The 21,402-nt window shown below is 50.0% G+C and overlaps 5 protein-coding genes across 5 annotated transcripts; all 5 read right to left on the bottom strand.

The window, feature by feature from the left end:
- Positions 1 to 1,114: 1,114 nt before the first annotated feature.
- TrAtP1_001527 (uncharacterized protein) lies at positions 1,115 to 5,416 on the bottom strand. Its single transcript, XM_014085998.2, has 3 exons — positions 4,978 to 5,416; positions 2,051 to 4,917; positions 1,115 to 1,921 (listed from the first exon to the last, which is right to left on the bottom strand). The coding sequence occupies exons 1-3, from the start codon at positions 5,146 to 5,148 to the stop codon at positions 1,165 to 1,167; spliced, it is 3,795 nt and encodes a 1,264-aa protein (XP_013941473.2). The 5' UTR covers positions 5,149 to 5,416; the 3' UTR covers positions 1,115 to 1,164.
- A 298-nt stretch (positions 5,417 to 5,714) lies between these two features.
- On the bottom strand, positions 5,715 to 9,045 carry TrAtP1_001526 (uncharacterized protein). The gene is made up of 2 exons (XM_014085999.2): positions 8,070 to 9,045; positions 5,715 to 7,977 (listed from the first exon to the last, which is right to left on the bottom strand). The coding sequence occupies exons 1-2, from the start codon at positions 8,240 to 8,242 to the stop codon at positions 6,366 to 6,368; spliced, it is 1,785 nt and encodes a 594-aa protein (XP_013941474.2). The 5' UTR covers positions 8,243 to 9,045; the 3' UTR covers positions 5,715 to 6,365.
- A 2,970-nt stretch (positions 9,046 to 12,015) lies between these two features.
- TrAtP1_001525 (uncharacterized protein) lies at positions 12,016 to 16,569 on the bottom strand. The gene is made up of 6 exons (XM_066111034.1): positions 15,970 to 16,569; positions 15,219 to 15,810; positions 13,657 to 15,144; positions 13,510 to 13,600; positions 12,780 to 13,454; positions 12,016 to 12,716 (listed from the first exon to the last, which is right to left on the bottom strand). Exons 3-6 carry the CDS (start codon positions 14,695 to 14,697, stop codon positions 12,412 to 12,414), a joined length of 2,112 nt encoding a protein of 703 aa, XP_065967107.1. The 5' UTR covers positions 14,698 to 15,144; positions 15,219 to 15,810; positions 15,970 to 16,569; the 3' UTR covers positions 12,016 to 12,411.
- On the bottom strand, positions 16,377 to 16,781 carry TrAtP1_001524 (uncharacterized protein; the record flags this gene model as incomplete). Its single annotated transcript, XM_066111033.1, has 1 exon — positions 16,377 to 16,781. One exon carries the CDS (start codon positions 16,779 to 16,781, stop codon positions 16,377 to 16,379), a length of 405 nt encoding a protein of 134 aa, XP_065967106.1.
- Positions 16,782 to 18,689: 1,908 nt separating this feature from the next.
- Positions 18,690 to 21,170, bottom strand: TrAtP1_001523 (uncharacterized protein). The gene has a single exon (XM_066111032.1). The coding sequence runs from the start codon at positions 21,105 to 21,107 to the stop codon at positions 18,945 to 18,947; it is 2,163 nt and encodes a 720-aa protein (XP_065967105.1). The 5' UTR covers positions 21,108 to 21,170; the 3' UTR covers positions 18,690 to 18,944.
- Positions 21,171 to 21,402: the final 232 nt, after the last annotated feature.

The following is a 21,402-nucleotide window of genomic DNA, read 5'->3' as shown; positions in this document are numbered from 1 at the left end:
GTGCTTCGTTTTGCGCAATAGTTTTCGCGTTATTGCCCCTTTGGCTGTTTGGGAGTAGCGAGAAACTTTATCTGGTTGGCTGTCTGTGTTGTGTTGTGTACTGACCGCTATTCACGATACGAATTATCTGGGGTAGATCAGAAATAGGCCATTCATTCAGCTCTTCTCCACATTGCTTTCAGCCCTGAGCGCCCAATCAAGGCCATGATTCAGTCAAACGTTGATAAGAGATGTACACAACGTGCTTTGATTGAAGACGACCTACTTATCTCGTTATACGGATATGAATCCTGGGCCTCAGAGTTCAGCTCGCCTACCAGGGCTTTCAATCCTTCTCTTTTCTGCAATACAGACAGTTTATCACTGACCCTAGCTTATCTCAAGCAAGGGGGTGTTGGATTCGCCTGCAAGAAAAAAAAGGAAAGGGACTTTTGAAATACTGCTGGCCCGCTGTGCCGAGTTTTGTTTCTACTGTTGGTCGTGCCTTGTTCCGCTTTTTGCCTTGTTCCCCTGAGTAAGAGTTACAGGGTAAAATTTGGCCGAGAAATGATTTTGTACAATGCAAGTTTAGGATAATGACGTGTCCTTACGTATACGATAAAAAAACAATTGTAGGAAGTGTCCGTGATTAAGGGGTGGTTGTGAAGAAGGATATTTTGCGATACGGTTTTGCTTCTGGCGTGTGTGAATTAATCTCTAATCGTCTTTATTCACATATAACTTGTATTGTTTCTCTGTGAGAGCTCCAATTGATGGCGAGACTGCTCGTTATACCAGGATTCTTCTTGTCTGGCCATATATCGTCCAGATTTGGATAGATTTCACAATCCCGTCTTTGTTCCATGTCGTACTTGGAGATAGTGATCCAACTCTACGTCCATTGAGATATATCATCATCTAGCTACTTGCCTCAGATTAGCTAGCCATCCATCTTGAAACTTGCTTGTTCTCAACACCAGCTTTTTCACAACGTCCATCAAGCTATAAGAGGGCATAGCAGTCCATCTAAGATGCTGTTGGGTGTACATGTACCTAGCTTAGAAAAAGGCAATATACGTGATGAGGCGTCTGACACGCTCAACCACAAGATGAACAAGCTCAAATACATCATGTTAATCTCAGACACTTTATTTGGAAATTTCTAACAACGACTTAGATCACTGCCTACTCCAATTTCAGCTCCGTCACCAACGCCTTGACCCGACTCTTGTCCGCACTCGTCCAATCGACGCCCGTCAACCCATGCCCATCTTCATCCCCATCATCCAGCTCGCCACTGTCCACAAGCCCCCATATCTCATCCACCACAGCGCTGCGAATCCGCGGCCACGGATGAGCCATGAGCGCGCCGAGCCTCCTACGAGCATCCTTCACTCCGGCCTCAACGTCATCTCCAGCGCTCTCGGCCCCGGCAGCGGCAATCCCGCCGTAAACCTTGATGCAGGCCGCCACCTTGCGGACGTTTCCAGTCTTGTAGCCCGCCTTTTGCGTCTGCAGACACAGGCTTTTGTAATTGATGCCCTCGCAGCGCTGGAAAAGCCCCACGTGGAAGAGGAACGCGATAATCTCCAGCGTCGGCACAATGATGCGGTCCTCGCCCTGGCACGTCTTTAGATTGTGCAGCAGCGCGGAGCACACGAGCTGCAGCTTCTGGGGCGACTGCTCGCAGTAGTCTGTGAGGGCTGCGCGGCTGTCGATGATGAGGTCTTCGTTGCCGGTGTCTGCGGATGAGACGAAGCCCGCCATGAGGCCGGCCATCCAGGCGTTTGTGTCGTCTCTCACAATGTCCATGATGTGCTTGTGTAGGGAGTCCTTGTGGATGAGGTCTAGGAGGAGGGAAAAGTAGGCTTTTGATGAGAAACTCAAGTGATTGGTGAGATATGTCTTTCTAGGAGTCGAATCTTTGATTTCATCAACGTTACTAGAAGAATGAAAAGACGACAGTCCCAGCAATTAGCACCATATTACCAAAAGTCACTCGAATATATAGATGAGTAATCTATTAGAAAAGAAGTAAAAAAAAAAAAAAAAAAGAAAGAAAGAAACTTACCCTTCATTCATGAGCAGCGCAATAACATCCTTGGCCACGCGGCGCACTCGATCGAGCTTCTCTGCAGAAAGCCGCAGAATGTTGTGAATGAGCTTCCGAACAGATGCCGCCACCCAATCTCCTTGAGCCGCAGGACGTCCAATATCCCCCCACAGAACTGCAATGGCCTTGAGAGTCTGGAATCGTACCAAGGAGCCTTCATCGCCTCGAGCCGTCGTTGTATAATCGTTTAACCCATCCGCAAGAAGGTCTAAAAAGACCGCTGGCTTGTCGCTCAGAATACGACTGCTCAGAAGGCTCTGGAGGATGGACACTCTGGTTCCAATCTCGCCATCGACGCTCCATCGTTCGAGAAACGCAGCACATGCAATGTCGTTTCCGCTCACGTCGTCCTGCGAGCTGTGAGCAAGGGGCTGTGCCATGGCCATGACGTGATAGTATCCATTGCCAGTTGCTGCTGCGCGGCTTCCGGGCTTGGCTGCGATCAGCTTGGCCCATTGCTCCAACGTCTCAGCACGCTGCTGAGGAGCAGAGAGCAGGAGAAGCATCAGGCCGGCTGCGGAAGCATGCTCAACGGTTTCCTGCTCGTTTCTGCTGAGCCATTTTGAAATCACGTCTCGCAGCCGGGCAGTCAGCGTTTCAACTTGAGAAATTTGTCGTGCTGAGCTGAAACCAGCGGCAATGTCTGGCAATCCGTGAGATTTATCAACGGATAAGATATCGGCTCCCTTTTCCAGGCGCTCGGAAGACACATTGTTGAATGAGGTAAGCTGTATGATGGGTAGAGAGGATACAGCCAAACGGCTTGCTGCTTCGACAATTAGCTCTGGCTTACGATACTCGGTATTCTTGCAGTCCTCAAGAATCGTAGACACATGCCCTAGAATCTTGCAGACAGTGGCTTGATCCAGAGACTTTGGCGCAGCCTTGCGTGCAAGCCCAGGGAAACCATCCAAAACACCAGCAAAGCATGCCAGCAACCCGTGTCGCTCTTCCACTTGTCTCTTTTGTAAGCTGCTCAAGCGATCCATGACCGAGTCAATCGATTCTTCAAAGCGCGAAAATGGCTGTTCAGAGGCTACATCGGATAGCTCCACCATCAGCGTGCCGAATGCAGCGCCGGCAGCTCGTCTCGAAGCCGTGTCCATGTCGCCGATGCCTCGCCAGCCCAAGATGCCATCAACAACAGCTTCACCATACTGCCCCGACAATCTCGTGGCACCAAGCGCAACTTCTTGGACAGCGCGCGTTCTTCGAGCTACGGCATGATAATCCACACACTGGACGACGCCAATACCGTGCTCTACGGTATCTGGATGCCGACCAATAAGTTCCTGCAGCGCGGCAGAAGCACCACGTCTGATATTTCCCTCTGGGTCCAAAGATGCTGTTGTCACCAGCTCTGTTCCCAGAACTTGCAGAACAGAGCTCGATGGAGAGTGAGCTTTGGCCGCGTAGACAGATTTCGTAGGCACAGCGAGGAGCTCAGAGGTCGTATATCGACGAGCTAAAGCCCAAATGCCAAAACAAGCCGCATCGCGAACGTTGGCTCCTACGCTCGCTCCGGAAATGCCGCGCTGCTCAAATGTCAAGCCCAAGAGGAGAGAGTGGAAGATGTCGGAGAGCTGGCTGGCCGGTGGCGATCTTCGATAGAGCAGATGAGACAAGGTCATCATGAGACCGTGCCACTCCAGAGGATTCACAGCAGACAAGTCGCGAACACGGTTGGCACCTGGCTTGTTTGACGTCTTGTTCCAGAGCACATTGCGATTCAGGGATTCCAGCACGGCTTCAACAACTTGGGATGCCATATCCGGATCGAGTTTGAGCGTGATGATGCTGAGTGACTTGCTGGCAGACAAGCGAACCGGAGTGTCGTTGTCAGAGAGGCTCTCAATGAAATATCCAATGGCATTCTCTACCAAGACGGTAGTCTTCATATCCCGCCGGGAATTGCGCAGCAGCGACACAACGAGCGAGCGGACGACTTTGAGCATCATCTTTCGCGCTGATGCTTGAGACATGATGACCTTTGAAATTGCGTCTCCGCCGGCCGAAAGCTCAAGCATGGAGTCGAATATGGTAGATAGGTATTTGTCCATGTAAGACGTTTCAGACGAAGAGCGCAGTATGCCAGCCAGAAAGGAAAGCACGCCAATGTAGAAGTAAGGGTTGTCAACTTCATCTTCCTTCTGTGGCCGTAGCGACTTCAATGACCACTGCACGAGGCTCTCGAGAATGCCAAGCTGCTGCATATCCCGCCGCATCGCGAGCCTCACCAAGAGAGCCTTGGCAGCATCCCGTTCCTTTCCCGCGCAAGCAATGTACTTGATGGCCAAAGGAATGACTCTCATCGTAAGGCCCGGCACATTTGCGGGCCAGCTAAGCCCAGCAATGGGCGGTACGCCGCCCTCATCCAGGTCAGCGGAGGAAATCGTCGACAGGTCAAACGGCGCAAACAAGAGGTGAGAAAGCCAAAGCAGCGCAATATACCGCTGCTCCCACGACCATATCTTGTAGGAAGAGGCAACAGCAGAAGGCGACGACGGCTGTCCGGAATTCTTCTCCTTTTCCTCGACGGCCACCGCCTCAGCCTCCTCGACCGCCGAGAGGATCAGCTCCAGGTACTTTGTCTCGACGTTGAGAAAGCGCACAATGACCTTTTCCCCGCGCACCTTGCAGAACGAATAGAGGATCTGGGAGATTGTGTAGTCCAGCGGAGCGAGCAGGTTCTTTGTGTGCTCAGGGATACGCTTCTGGCGGTGCCGCGTCTGCAGATACTCCAAGTAAGACTCTGCCAGGAAGGGAATCCACCGGGGCAGATGCGGATCCAGCAGCTGCGGCAGTTCCTGGAACTGGTCCAAGACCTGTGAATGGGCAGTCAGCAACTGTCTCTTGATCTCTCGAGCCAACTAAGCCAAACTCACAACACAGGTGGCCTTGAGAGTCTCCCTGATGCGCACCCACGGCCGGATCCGAGTTCCCCCTCGCCCATCCGGTTTCCGCAGACAAGTCACCAGGCTCTGATCCAACTCATCGAGCAGGACCTTGGAATGCTTGTGCAAATACACGTCAATCTCATTCTCCGAGGCGTCCATTTCTAATAGTGAATGATGTCGTGTGTGTTTGTAGCTGGATTGCCTTCAAGTTAAACGCTGGCTGAGCATCTCCTTTTTCAACACCGCGCAGGAAAAAAAAGGCCGTTAGGCACCACTCTATGAAAGCGGTGACGGTATATCCGGTTGCTGAGGCCAGGCAGCTAAATAAATCCAAGTCGACCTGACTGCAAATTGCCCTCAATGTGAGTTGACTGTGCTGATTGATGAGCTGCCTGATGCTTCTTTGGCGGCTGCCTGAATATCAGACCCAACCTCAGTATTGCACGCATCATGTCAAGCTGCAGTGAGGTGCAATGTAGTGCGAAATACGGTGCGTAAACTGTATTAAAACTGTCTGTTATAGGGTAGCTTACATAGTAGCTCACATAGCTTAGCAGTTAGCTACTCTTGTTTGGAGCTTGGTCTTGAGCTTGAAAAGGAGCTAGCCGCAACGGTATTACATGCAGAATCTTGGAGCTCCAGTTCCCAGATATAGGAATACGAAGCACTATTTTCAAACTCCAAGATAAACATTCTTGGCATCTCACAATATACAGGTCACAAGGTTAAAGTTAAGAATAGTGGTTTTGTATAATTTACGGTTTGCGCTAAATGCAGTCTATATCAAAGACAGATTCGCTAAAATGGCTGGTTTTTTCCCACATCGCTTATCAATCTATCCATGCATGCATGCATGCGACAAACCTCATTGGTCTAATTAATTGTCGTATTTTTTGTTCAAACTTTTGCATCCTCACAGTTTGCACTTTTATATGCGAGCTCGTATTCATCTCGATTCACGGAGCGCTGGTTGGTCGCATAAAGCTTGGCAAAATGATAAAATTGCTTAGTTATCGCTGGCGAATCATGTCCTCGCCACACTCCACGATGAAACACGGCGATGTGACAAGGGACATCCTCCATGTTCCCCATATCAAATATTAAGGCGTCACCTCAAGCGAAGGGGAAATAAAAAAGCAAAGAAGTTTGTTTCACAACATTATGATTAATCATTAATGGTGCCCCCCAAAAAAAAAAAGTTGCTTGCGTGCCTGTCGTGCAGCATCAGAGAAAAGCCCCAAACCCACAGCAAACGCCTGGCTCGACTGTGACTGTCATCCGTCCCCAGACGGCCCTATTCAAGTGGAATAAAAGTAACAAATGAGAGTAAAGAAAATTTTCAAGTTGCCAAGACGGAGAGCCGATCAGATGTAGAACTATGAAACAGCAATCGCCGCCACTAGGGCGTCTAGAGCACTGCTGTGGGACGGCCCCGTAGCCGCCACATAAGGGCCCGCCCAGGCGACGCCGAGCATGTTGTCGCTGTTGCGGTCGTTGTTCCATATGGATTGAGCATTGCGAAGGATAAAGTTCTTAAAGTTGTCGTTTGGTGCCAAGTCATTGAGGTATCGGAGGTTGCGGATGAAGACGCCCTTGAACTGCTGGCCATCCAGGCCACAGTTGCCTGATGCAAGCTCGCATTGGTCTGCTTCGACCAGGATGCCATTTGAATTTGAAAGGGAGTTGATAGCGGCGTTAGCAATGGTAGCGGCGGTGGTAAGGTAGGATGAATCTCCGGTAGCACGGGCGAGCTCGCTCAGACCACCGAGGATAACGCCCTGGTTATAGGACCAGGTGGTCAAGCCGTTGTTCTTGCAGTTGGAGTCGAGACCGTCGTTGACGAGGTTGTTGGAGTTGATCATGCCGCTGCCCTTGAACCAGTTCCACTGAGCCTTTGCAATCTGGAGATAGGTGGTGTTGGAGGGCACACGGTTGGCGAGGGAAGCGGCGACGGAAAGATACAGCTCGTTGGCGATGGCATTGACATAGGTGCGGTCTTTGCTCCAGTAGATGCCTCCACCGCAGGGAGTTCCTTGGCCGGTTTGCATGTCATTGAAGACTTCGATGGCTGAATCGAGGTAGTCCTGGTCGCCAGTGGCATCGTGGGCATGAATCAGGCCAAGAGCCCACCATCCCTCATCATCATAAAAATCATCGAGGAAATCAGCAAATCCTCGTTTCTCGAGAGATGAAGAGACGGTGGCATGGCATCCTTTGCCATTAATGCAGTGGGTAGACGTGGGAAGACCCACGGCATTGACAACCTTGGCGACCGAAACAGAGGTCAACTGGGCCTGGCTGTAAGTGTTGCGCAGAAAGCCACCAACGTTGAGCTGGTTGGCCTCATTGATTCTCAGCTGAGCAAAGTCGGCCAAGATGGTAAAGGCATTGCCACTGTTCCACCAGGCAGCGTTCCAGAGACCAGTCTCGGTATCGTACCATGCATTATTTAGCTCTCGAATGGCTGTGACGGAGTTGGCAACATAGTCTGTTGCAGAAAGGGGAGTAGAAGGAGCGGCGTGGGTAGGGTTAATGAGTGACGGAAGAACGGCTGACAAGGCCAGGGCGTGCGTCCAGAGCCAGCTAGGAACAGCCATGATGTAATAATAAAAAGAGTGTGAGGATTGAGAAACGAAGGCTAACTGTTCCAGCTGAGGAGCTGGTAGTTGCGTTTTAGAAGGGAAAATAGAAGAAGAAGAAGAAGATGAGGAAGAAGAAGAGGATGGAGAAACATGAGGAGGAGCTGCATAGATTTCGGGGGCATAAATAGGTAATAAACCGGAGACCAACAAAGCAATGGAGAGAAACACAAACACCAAACAAAGCTTGTGAATCAGGTACGCGAGGGAGAAGCTCCTGGGCGGGTCTGGACGAAGGCCGGCATTGGGATATGGAGACAGGGGTCCGGATTTGGATCCATGATGGCAATAGCTTGGCGGCTCGGCAGGGTTGCCGCAACTCTTTGGGCACTCGTAGCCGACAATAGCACTATATGACAGAGTAAAAGTGGTTAGCAGCAGTCGCAGCGGTAGGTTCGGGCTTTACCATGAGTGAGCCCCTTCATCAATCGTCAATCGTACGCTTTATCGCTTAAGCCAGGGTCGGCGGCTGCCATTCGTTGATTCGGCGCCAGGGGCACCCAGGATTCAGGGCCCGGCGGACCAGGTCGCGAAGTGGCGTCCAGGCCGATGGCGTCTTCATAACGGCCAAGCCATGCTGCCGCATCGGTAGTGGCGTCGCCGCGAGGGGACATTGTCAATGGACGAAGTTACTGTGACCGCTGCGGGCGTCTCTTTGTTGTCTCGTATTGTAACTTTTTCCTTCTTCAAAGAGTACCTTGTGTAAATCCCTCTCGTATGAGATGGCGCGATGTTGACCGTCAAAGCGTCTTTGGAGGCGCTACCAGGATGATGTTAGTGAGAGGGGGAGCCTTTCACAAACTGAAGCCTTGAGTAGCACGATTGGACGAAATTGACTTTTTTGCGGTGTCTCTGCCTCCCTCTCGCCGGATGTTAGACAAGCGCCAGTTGTTTAGTTCCGAACGGCGCTTGCGGTACTCGATGATGGCAGATCATCATGGCGATGTGCTGTGGGCTGTCTCGCATTATTTAAGCCAACAAGAGGCGACGCGATGGAGGCCGATCTGCGAGCAGCATTTGGTAGAGAGGTGGGATTTTGGCTGGAGGGGCAGCCGATCGATGCTGATCCGGCTCTGGGATCCATCACGAGATGCCATCTCTCGCACGGTACACCATCTTTGCAAACGTCCGAGATGGAGAGCGTCGTATGGGGTGATTCACGAGATGTGTTGATGAGGCGCCAAATGGAGGGGAAAAGTCTACAAAGTCTACATAGTACCACACGGCTGGGGAAGCGTTTCTCGATGCGGAAGCTGCGGACGGCGGTGTCTTGCCCTACGTGACCGCAAGACAGTCTCGGTTGAGGCAGTTGCGATGGCGGTTCGATGATGTCACAGCGGCGTTTTCTGCGCATGTTGGATCTGGATAAAGATTAATATTCACATGCGAACTTAATATTAGGTTTCACATACACTTCAATATCGATAGTACCTATTTACCTTGGGTTCCTATCTAGGTACCTACCAATCTCTACACATACTTTTTATTCACAACAACCATCAGTCTGCAGCCACGCCACCAATATAACAATCAACATTGATATTCTGCATCGTGGGGTGGGACAGCATCACAGCAACCGGGCGTGACCACTTTATTTACCCATAAAAATGACTTTTGCCCTCTCATCTCCATGTACTTGCACGCACGAGACCCTCTTCGGCATCATCGACCCAAAGGCAGTGATACAACCTCACAGAGCCACGAGGCATTCCCTCATCCCCGCATCAGTCCCCTCACCTGGTATCCCCTCCCTGCCGCTGGCTTCCTCGCTTCCTCCATCTCCCTGGACCTGAACGACTGACTGGCCGCAATCTCCGGGGCGCACAAGTCAGAGCGGTGTGCGGTGTCTCGGGACCGCGGCCAAGAAATGGGATTCCATGATCCAGATGCTAAAAGAAGAAGGAAAGGATTGTCCTTCATTTCTCCCTTGTTATTGTGTCTCGCATGTCGGCTCCGCGTGCTTCCTCTTACTGGCGCGCGTATAACGACGGTGAGGCGCTTTAACTGCCTGCAGATGCAAAGAGCATCGTCCCTTGCGTGAGAGCATCCGCCATCACGGATCTGGCATCTCATAGCGCAGACTGTTGCTCCTTCGCGGCACTTGCTCGCACGGGACGCAAGGCAGCAATCCTACTCTCCCCGTCTTACAGGCACATGCACACAATCAGGATCCCTCACGCGACAGCCTCGTATTGGTAAGAAAGGACAAGAGACGGAGAGAAGAAGAGAAAAACAGCTCAGTCAATGAAACGTTGACGAGGGGGCTGGTGGTGTGTCTGTGTATCCGAGTGCCTGTGTCTTGTGCGCAACTGCTCCAGAAAGACCGTTCTGTGAAGTCGACACAGCAGCAGTAAATGCATCAGAGCAGCTGCAAAAAAGGGCAAAAACTTCACACACAGCTCTGTCGTTTCTTTTTGTTCAACATTTGGACAAGACAAATTGCGAGCACATGTGAAACCAAGCTGATGTTTATTCTCCTGTGGTGGCACATCAACACCGGTACTCTGTGATTCTACTAATATTCTAGGTATGCATGGCTACCTCATATGTGACAGGCACCTTGCAGCCATCTAGCTCATCTAAAGAAACATTTCTCAAAAAAGCATCAAATAAAGCTCGTTATTGACCGTTTCACTGCTTCATTGTTAGGTACCTTTCAGCTCCTCCAGGATCTCGTAATCGGACGCACTTCCCGCAACAAGTTAGCATAAAAACATACCGTCGCATAACTCCCATCAACAAAGGACGAAGAGAGCATGTAGGTAAGCGACTGTAATGAAGCCAATCGCATCCTTCAGCTCAGCGCTTAAAATTTTAAATGAAAGAATATTCCCCGGAAATACACTCCGATAAATTTAGCTCTATCCCCTCTGGGCCCTGGTCTTTTTTTTTTTTCATCTCTTGATCCCATACCCGGAAACAGACAAGAAACAGGGGGACCACCCGTTTTAGGACCTTGTCGTTTGGATCCTTTCATTTAAATAAACAAAGTGCCTGCATACCAATCAGCAGCCCCCTGTACATTTTTTTCTCTCTTAATCTTTCTTTCGCGAGTCGCATGGTAACACTTGACTGCTTCATTCTGCCCTAATAATTTGAGGGATAATAGACATACATTAACAGCCAATAAGTACTAGTAGCTGTACGGCTTGGTTTCCTGGCTTCGTTGCAATAAGGTGACCTCGATCGGGGTAGCAGCTTTGCTCACCACTATGAATGCTTTGAGTGGGCATCAAGATTTTGAATTAGAAATTGTACACTCTTTATTGGCCTTTTCCAAAAGTGCACTCTAAGTTTTTCTTCTTCTTCTTCTGAAAAAAAAAAAAAAAAAAAAAAAAAAAGCTAAAGTATCAACTTCCTCGCATTCCCTGAGGTATTCATTCATGTACCTTCTGCCGTTTCATTTTGACTGTAGAATAAATTTCACCACGTGCATGTAATCCGTACAGACTTGAAAATTTCTAAACACATCTGTATTCCCATTAATAGGCTTTTAAAAGACGTCTATATCCGCATTGATAAACATCGAGGACGCCGGTAAACGAGCCTTATAGTGGAAAAGATCCTCAAGCGTTAAGATCTCGCAATTCTGCTGTGATGCTTTGTAACAGGCCTTGCTACCCTCTAGCTGAGCCAACCGCTGAGCGCGAGTTGTGAGAGCATCCATGACTGCATTATCACTGCAATAGCTTTCAAAGAAAAAGTTCGACAAGGTACTTTATGTTTACTTCTATGATACTAAATAACTGCATCATGATCGATTCAGTCATGGCCCATTAGGGCCGAGTACACAGGAAGGAATACTTTTTTTTTTTTTTAAACGGGTTTTGTTTAGTGGTTATAAAGGACATAAGGGAGCTCAAATTCTAAATCTACTAGTAGTTCCATATTATGAGCTACCTACCTAGTGAATAAACGAGCACATGCTCAAAGTAGCCGAGCCACGTCAGATAATAATTGGGCATCATTACGTTGTACTCTTCATCATGGCCACGTGTTTCAACTTATTTTAATAGCGAATTCTATCTCTCTGAATTCCAGTGGTTGTGCCAACAGAGCCAGATCATGGTTGACGTAAAGGCAGCAAGGCCTAGTCGGGAGCTGCCCTACAGCCTTCAGAGCAGAGAGCCATCCGAGTACGTACCTACTTTTTGAACAGGAATTACTAACAAAAATTAAAAATCTGCCATCATCCAACAATCTGTTTGAGTAGCAGCCAAGTACGCTGGGCAACATAAACAACAAAGCTACTAGGTACATACTAAGCACCGCAAATGCCGTGTTTTCGAGTCCAAGTTTTCGTTCAACATATTGAATGACAACAATTTCTTTGTTTAAATAATTCATTCCCTTTTGTGTTATTCCTCTTGAGATACGAGCGTCAAGATTGACCAGATGTAGTATATTCAGCACTACCTATTATACACGTTCCCAAAATCCCACGATATGTCCCATTATACATAGCCAAAAGAAAAGAAAGAGAAAACATTTCTTTAATATTATTCTCCCATAGTGTCAATTACTGACATCTTCCCTCTCTCCCCGGCTAACGAAGGGGAAAGAAGGGCAAAAGTGAAAAGATAGGAAAAAAGTGAAACAAAAGAAGAAACACCCTCCATATCCTGACAGTTCATAACATACCAAATGTAAGTTTTTTTTTCGCAATATACCCATGGATCAAAAGCCCACGGCTTTAATCGGGATGCGAGCTGGGACCTCCCAACGCCCGCTATGAATCGAAAATTACCATTGCTGCCCAGTTTTTTTTCATGTCCACGTCCTTTTAATGTTCAATCAGTCCCCCCCGAAATCCTCGAAGGCGTCTTGAGCCAAATCCGGATCTTGTCGTTTCTCCACTGCTTGTCGATCCGGCAACGCTAGGTGGGCGTCCATTCTTGCTCCGTGTGGAAAAGCTCGGCAGCATGGTGCTCGATTTGTTCTTCTCGTTACTGAGAATGCTGGACCGGTCTGAGCCAATCATGGAAGATATCTCCTGCAGTGAGTTTGGGTCAAGGAAAGCTTGAGGGAAGACTCCCCATTTGCCTTTTGCGTTTGTGCCTGACCAGCACCAATACTCGGGATATGGCCCTACTTATCTGTTAGTATGCCTCTTCTTGCCTACAACGTATATATATAAAAGCGTGTACTCACAGCTTATGTTGGTAATGACTTCGTCCTTGTCAAACTTGAGCCAGTCTTCATTCTTTTCCTTGACCGAAAACTTCCACCTGGCTTTAGCTCGAACGCGACTTGAGTTGTTTCTCTTAATTTGGCTGAAAGGAGGCCGATCCAGCTTTAAGATTTCGACAGGGATCGATGCAAATACACCATCATGCCATCCAAAAGCCCATTCTCCTCCATATCGAGCGGGCCACGTCAGTCCGGTAATCTTTGCGCCTTGAATCAGTTCCAAAGCTGGCGTCCTGTCAGGGAGCAGTCTTTGGCCAAATAGTCTTCTAGCCGACTCCTTTGCATGGCCAGTGGGAAGGTGAGCAAGTTCTGCCGCCCTTTCGCGTACCGGATGAGGCTCAGGCGGGCTGTTAAACAAAAGATCGTAGTCATTGACCAAATGAGGCGGAACCTCAGTCTGGTCTACCACGGCAATGCCAGGAACATCGGGAAGCGGCCGAGGGTGGCGAGCCAAATGGGCAAACAATGCGGCGGTCGATGTGAAAACAGTTGAGTCGCTCTGGTCGAGAGTTCGGCTGGTATGGATACAAAAGACACATGCATACATGACGTCGTCAATCCGCTTTGCGTGCAAATGGCTCTTCTGCAAAAAGCGCAGGCGGTATCCGATGCCATTCTTGGTGTAGTTACCCTCCTCTAGACATAAAAATTAGAAATACTGGTTGATCAGATAAAAAGTTGTCAAGAATACCTTGTTTGTTGAGATCATATTCAACATGCTTAAAGTCCAGCTCGTATAAGCAGTGCGTGCACTTGGCAGCAACAGCTGTAATAGAAAACCCCTAATCCAGCCAAATCAGCAAGTTCATCAACGACCACCAGGAAGGAAAATACCTACGGGTTTCTTTATCCTCTTCACACCGATCCCTCCGTTGATAACATCAGTGGCTCCAGCACAGAATTGTTTCATGACGTAAAACGAACTTTGGTTGTCGATTGTGAGATCTTGGGGAGGTAGATTTGCCAGAGCAGCACTAGGCATAGAAGAGTCTACCGGGATCAAGCCGCTGTCTAGGTTCTCATTTGCGGTCAGGCCTGTGCTGCGACGAGCGAGTTCGAGGCCTGACAGAGGCTGTTGCTGCGTTTGTTGCTGCGTTTGTTGCTCGGTATTGACAGCACTTGGCCGCCTATCGTAGGCAGGCGGCCTTGTACTGACCGGAAGGGGGTTTGGATCCAGCAAACTCTCGGCGTCTGACAACCTTCGCTCAGAGATGGGAGGTTGTGCAGCATCACTGAGCGAATCACTCCGGGGACCAGGCTTCACGTCCTCCACGCGCTCCTCGGCAGTAGTCGGATATGAGGGCTGACGTGGCCTTGGCTGTGATCGATACGGCATTGGCGAATACATGACGGCACGGGGTCGTGAAGTACTCCTCGCTCTGATGGCCTTTTCTCGCGACATTTCTTCAGGTATGGTTGGGGTGCTCGCGCTATAACTAGTAGTACTGCTCGGTGCTCGTGGTCGCGAGACCTGGGTGGGACTCATGCTGTAGTCTGTCAATTGGCTGGTAAGAGACGAGTGCTTGAGGTCTCCGTCAAGAGTATACTCTTGCAATAATCCCGAGCTGCGAGCGCTGTCTGGCATCAATGATGAGCTGCGAGTGCTATCTGAATAGTTGGATCGCGGAACCGAAAAGTTCTTTGCAGAAGTGAATGGACTGTTTGGTGATTGGCCATCAACCGGCGTCTGGAGCGCTGGATCGACTGGTGGTCGTCGGCGCGCTTGAGGGCCGTCTCGCAGTGGCCGTTCATCATCAGAGGCAACAGTCTTGACTCTAATGTCCCACGGGTTGGTCGACGGCGGTCGTGGAGGTAATTGATCCACTGCCGCCGGAGGTGGTGGCGGGGGCATAGGCAACGCCCTGTCTGGAGGTGGCATCGGGGGGAGACATGAGATCGATGCTATTGGTATTGTTACTCGTGTTGAATGCCTTGTCGAGCAGCACTCTCAACTGCTCGTTGGCAGTCTCAGCGGGAGCTGCATCCCCGACGGACCTGCTGTCGGTTTTGGAGCTCGACACAGAGTCTCTGCCGGCATAGCTGGAGCCAGTAACTGAAGGCGTCGGCGGCATCTGCGGCATGAGCATAGTCGGCATGGGGTGAGGCGATGAAGGGGGAGACAGCTGGGACATGAAGTGCTGAGAGTTGAACTGGACTGGTGCCTCGAGCTTCATCTTCAACAAGATGTCATAAATCTTTGGAGCTGCCGTACGCGATTGCATCTGCAGCTCGGTGAACTTGGCAGCATCAAAGTCGTCTACTTCGATATAGTCATCAAACTCCCAGAGCATATCTGTAAGCTGAAGCCGAAATTGGGCAATGTCGTCTATAGTGACAAAAAGTTAATTCCGATTAACAAGGTAGAAATGGCAATCAATGTATTCTTTGCAAGGAACTCACCATCGTCTCTCAATGCTGCGATAAAGTTTGGCCCATAATCGTCAAATTGTTTCTTACATAGCGGCTCTATCTTCTTGAGAGCACGCTCGCCCTCCTTGAGCAAGGCCTGGGAAGCCTTGAGCATTGGCTGTGTGTCACCCGCATTCTGAACGGCTGTCCTCCCCTTCTCGACAATGTCCCTGAATGGGGTGAGGACGAGGTCGGCAATGTCATCCATCGTTGTTGTCCCAGGCAAGATGGATCAGGCGCGAGCAGTGTGTCTTTGCCGGCGGGGCGAGGGACTGGGGGGGGATTATGTACGATGACACCTCTCACGACCGACTTGGTATGAGTCGGGCGTGTGGCACACGTGCGATGCCAAATATAGGCCGTCACAATGCACTTGAAGGCGGAAATTAAAAGAGGATAAAGTTGCTATGGCAAGCCGATAGTCCACGGAGGCTCGATGCTAGGTGTGGCGTTTATAGAGAAGCGGCGTCAGTCAAGACCGAGAGAGTCCCCGCGTGGGGCAGGCTGACGAACTCCAGATGCTGGAGATTTGAGCAAGCCGTCTTGCTGGTTGATGGTGATTGTGGTTTAGCAACAGCAGGCACTGCACTAAATGAGCTATACAGAAATTACAGATGGTGAAACGAGAAAAGTGAAGGGGGCGAGAAGAAGGGGGAAGAAAAGAAAGGAAAAGAGACTTTGTAAAGTAGAAGAGAGAAAGAATGCCTAGGAGTGTGACTAAGAGGAGAAGAGAGAGGCGTACGCATCAAAGAGCTGAGCAGCCCCAACGTAAGTAGCAGTACTCGTGAGCATCATTCGCTGGAGAGAAGGAATGCCACGGCCCACGGAGCCAGATGATGGCCATGGCTGCAGCCACCCAGGCGTTCATATAGTAGGAGGATAGCCAGGCCACCAGTGCTATCACGAACAATCACAGGCACAAGGGACCAGTCGCAGCACTAGCACGGCTGCAGCAATCAATGGGCAGGTACCCGCCCAGGGCAAATTGATGCACGCATGCACGATATGGGACGCAGACGACACGCCAAACAACCACTAGCAGCGGTAGGCCAAGCGACTGTTGGGCTCTCCCCTGAACGAATCTCCATCCGGGGGAGCGAACAAGGCAGCTTGCCAGGTTCTCATTGCATGAATGAATCGACCGAGAGTCTACCAAGGGGCTCCGAGTCGTCGAGCGCTGGCGGGGTTGCTCAAGAGGCCTTTTGGCTTGTGAGCACGAGGGCAGCGTCGATTGGACAGGGCCCGGCGTATGGGCTGATTCGGAAGAGGGCTGTTTAGCATCGTCCCGGTGGGCAGCGATCCTGCCAGGACCCTTGTTGTCCAAGAGCCGGGGACTCGATGCGTCCTGTCCACGTTGCGCAAGGACCGCCTCAGATTGGTCGGAGCTGTCAAAGAGACGCTTGTGCGGAATAGTGGGCGCGCGCATGTGGGTGCCGCAGCCTCGTTTTTGAAAAAGGGCCCCGTCCATCGAGAGTCGCTAGCAGGCGGGTGTGGCTCCTCTACTAAGATGGGACAAGCCCAGGTTCCGCGTGGGTGCGGGATCGCATCAAGCATGGCTCATGCAATGCAATCAATAGTCAGGGCGTGCCAACCTCGTTTCTGCGGTCACGAACTCATTAGCCATCGCGGAGCTGAGAAGCAGATGCAGAAGGAACAAGACTGGGGGCAGATTGCGCTCCATCTACACCGTGAGGCCACGCATTTGAGGAGGTATTCGCTCCATTCAAGGTCTCTAGTGTCACTCCCCGTCTCCGCCGTCGTAGCCCCAGTGGTGAGAACGGTGGCGTATACAGAATGGTGATCTAGCGTCTGTCGGTTCGTGGCTGCTTCTAGCTAAAGATCTGGCACAACGGTGCGGTGTCGCAAACGGCAAAGGCTTCAATAGCCTCTTCCTTCAGAGGGGGTCTCGAGCTTGATTCCAAGACGCCGCCGGGTGAGATTGATATTCGTGGTGGATGCCGGGCTGCGTTAGCTGTCGCTCTAGCGGGGCTAGACAGGAACAGGAACAGGGTCGTGATGATGGACTGGCGTGGAATCCGCGATGGTGGTGAGGATGAGTGGTGGAGAAAGTAGGCGTCCAAAGGAATTGAACTTGCCAGCAAACATGGATAGGGGTTTGAGATCAATGCAAATGCCCGGATTTTTCTGTGTCCGGGCGTCCAGTGCTGCCGTAGCACGAGCCCTACAGGATTGCCGTAGGCTCTGTAAGGTACGGTAACACCAATTGAGGCCCTGGAGCACCGCTATGAGGACCAATTGGCTCTCGGCAGACTATCTGAAACTCGAGAAACAAGGCCTCTTTTGGATCGACAGATTTGGTGGGAAAGGGGAAGTTACAGCTACAGCATCAGCATCTCGTCTGGATGCAGGTGTGACAGCCACCTGCATTCCATCCATCACAGTAGCAGCAAAACTAGCAATGGCCTGCCGGTAATGTTACATGCACGCACACCACCTGTTGTTTGCTTCGCTACCCTCTTGATTGGTCTCTCGGAAGCAGTTCAGGAACCGTTTGTCACATTCCAGCAACCACTTTTGCAGTAGTCGAGACAAGCATTGCCGTTTCTGGCACCTAGCAAACATGGGTGCTGGAGCCAAACAACGGCGCAAACACATGTGCTGTCATCCAACAGGCGGAGTTTTATATGTCAACATGTTGATGCTGATTCTGATATATATGAATAACAGTAATAGTGCAGTAACACAAAATTGAACAATTTCTCACAAATCATCATACCAACCATGCGTATAAGTCCTGGAAAGAGTGCAAAAACAAATACATGTAGCCACTTCCCCAGCCTCACCACCCCCATGCTCTCTCCCCATGTCTCACGCACTACTTGTGCAAGCACATGGGTATATACTCTGCCTCCAGTATCATCCGCATAAATCGATCCTACTTGGATTCTCGGATGAGGTTCCTGCATGTGGGTTAGCCATTATCGGCAGGGTCCTCGCCTGTCCAAGGCTTTTATCAGAAACTGGGCGTGAACCGGAGAAGCGCCGCTCTTAGCAGCGGCCGCCGTCTCTCGGATACGCGAAGCCGTGTCGACATGGCAGCTCAACACACGTTTATCATGCAGAGTCGGTATAACGTATTGAGTCCCCACCGTGGGACCCTACCTGGTGGTGCCTGGTGGTGCCTGGTAGTGCCGCAAAGAGGGAAAAGCTGATGAATCAACTCTTTAATATCGCTTTGAGATGCTCAACACCACTTTGCATTAAGCTCGCTTATTAGGCTACTTTCTACGGGTTCTGAGGACTGCCATATCCAGATCCGTTCATGAGTAAGCGAGGTCAGTCTTAGCACGGATATAGGTTGTATTACTTGCATATTTTCCCGAAAAGGATTACTGCACTCCCCGACAAGAATCTTCATCATGGGGTTGAAGCTAGAACTATAGGAGCGCTAACACTAACACTAACACACACACACGAAACGAACCATTACACAGCACCACTGCATACTTGTACATGTAACATTGGACCTTGTCACCTTGGAGCTGCAAGGGACCCTGTCTCGAACTGCGGCGGTCCGGGCTACCGGAGCGCTTCGTTTACCGGAGAAACGACCCACCTTGAAATCCAGACTCAAGCATGTAAGAGGCACAAAATATTAAACTGTGCCTGGCAATTAAAGGTGCTCCAAGTAAAAAACGCTCGAGATACACGTAGATTCAGTTCGCCTACTACGACGTACATGTTTAGCCGACACTACTAAGCCTGACAGCCCTCCAAGTCGGCTATAATTCTAGCACAAAGCTCCCTCTCACTCGCTTTCGCCACTTCGCCATCAATGCTATCAATCATGAGACAGCTAAGCACAGCATCCGCATAAGTATCTCCACATTCCCATCTCAGGCGATCAAGATACTCTCTACAAACCCATCGTCTTCGCTCATAATGATCCTCTTCGTCATTATAATGTGAGCTATCGTAGTCCCTCAGTTTCTCCCATAGCCCGACTTCAAGTAGAAGAACACCGAGAGAGTATACGTCGTATGCGTGACGATACTGGCGCATCGGATCCGCGTGCTTCGCAGGATGCTGATAGTAGTCAAGCGTAAAACCACTGATATTTGTCTCTTTCGTACGCTCGGCCACGGCTCCCTCCCCTAGCATGTTGCGACCGTATATGCTACCAGAGGAAGGAGTTACCATTCTGTGTCTAAACTTAGCTTCCTCGTCCATTGGGCCATCCCACGTCCTGCTGTTGGTATTTCTATTTGAAGTGCTATATATTCGCTTTCTAGGGGCAGGTAGTGGTCCCTCTTGGAAGGATGGTGGTTCCCTTTGGACGGATGGTGGTTCCCTTTGGATAGATGGTGGATTACTTTGGATGATGATGTCGTCTGGCCGTGAGAAGATGTAGCCCATCAAAACAGGATTTGAGACATCAATCTCGATTTTGACCTCATATTGATCCTCTTGGAGTGCACTAACATGTTCGGGAAAGAATATCACTGACTCTGCGCGTATGTTCTTGTGTAGCCAGCCACTGGAGTGAAGAAGACACACGGCACGCACAAGCTTTCTAGCAAGCTCGAAACGCGCACCAAGCGCAGATCGGATGCCCTGTTTTTGCTTGTTTCCAAGGAGCGACTGCAGCGTCACAGGTGCGCGAAGCCTTAGGTTTTCCGCAGGCCGCTCACGACTCTGAACACCAATCATGCCGGGTAGCTTATAGAGAATGCTGCAGTAACCTTGGTGCTCGCCTTCTGTATGGTCGATAATACTGGCAACATCCAAGCCATAGACGCTTCCCATCATATTCGCACCATGAAATGTGTTAAAGAAGTTCCTGATGAGATCACGAAGCTCGGGGTCGGCTGGTCTGACTGTCTTGATTGGTCTGGCTATCTTGTTTAGTTCGATATCTTCTTCGGACTCGTCGAAGCTGGTGTGGTCCATTAAAAAGAAGGGCCCCCGATTCCGACGCTTCTTTTTCTTTTCTTGCTTTGGAGTGACTTCTAATGGAGGTCCGCGATAGTCCCGCATTTCCACGTAAACAACTTGCTCTTCAAATAGAGCTAGGCCCTTTCCTAAATACCGCATTTGGCGTTGCTCTTCGTCAACGTTGATAAGAGCTATGTCGTTCGCTTCTCTCCTACTTCTGTTTTCATTCACCGATGCTTTCAAAGTGGCTGCCGAAGCTAGCAGTTTGTAACCTTGCTGTACTGAGGACTTTTTATCAACTTCAGCTTGCTCCGTTGCGAATGTTGAAATCCATTCTAGATCTGTTGGCGACTCTTGCTTAGACAAACACTCCATGATGAAATATATGTTCATTGACTCGAATGCATTTTCGGGGCAAAGACGATAGAGCGAATCGCTGTGGGATTTCAGTTCGGCGATAAGTTTCTTGAAGTTGTTCTTGTCTTTCAAGGCCCATTTGAATTTATTAAGCACAGAGAGGCGATTCTTGACTTCCTTGATTACCGATTTGACATCCTCAATATTGGTGTCATGAATGGCCTCCTGAACGTAATTGGTGCACCCCGGTCCATCTTGGACGGCCTGGTCGGGGCGAAGCTGGATACCGTAGCGCGTGGTGAGTTTTTTCTGATCGGATAGTGTATCGGCAAGAGCAGAAAGAGTTCTAAAGACGCCTTCGGCTTTATATCCGTTGCTCAAAAAGTATTTGTGAAGTTTGGTCTGTTTTCGCCTGGCGTGATCGGAGTGTTCTGGCTCACTGCCGCTTTCACTTTGGATCTGCCAATGGAAGCCCCAGGCTTTGAGGATTGACTGCTGGATTTCCAATTCACGTAGTTGAATTAAAGATTCTCCCTCTGCTTTTTTCACAGTGGTGAAGAAATTGTAGCCGTCACGACACGCCGTGTAGAGGGCTGCGATATTGAATGCGAGGCTCGTAATATCCATAATAGTGAAATAAGAATAAAGTATATACTAATAGGCAGCCTGCTGTAACCAGTTCTATTAAAGTCGAGATCTTCACCTATGAGTTCTATGAGCGACAAGGCATCTTTATATGGTATGGATACAGTATTCCGCCGCCAAAGAAAACTCATAGCCACAGGTCAAGCAGCCTAAGATGTATGAGTGGCTACATGCGCCGAGGCTGTGCCAGGAATAGCCAATAGAGAAAGCAGAAACTTGAACCGCCTCCCTGCAATGCATGCGCTCAGCCTCATAATGACATAAAATGTTCATCGTC

The sequence above is a fragment of the Trichoderma atroviride genome, chromosome 1, assembly GCF_020647795.1.
Source record: "Trichoderma atroviride chromosome 1, complete sequence".
Classification (NCBI taxonomy): Eukaryota; Fungi; Ascomycota; class Sordariomycetes; order Hypocreales; family Hypocreaceae; genus Trichoderma; species Trichoderma atroviride.
This window is presented reverse-complemented; position numbering and strand designations above follow the sequence as displayed.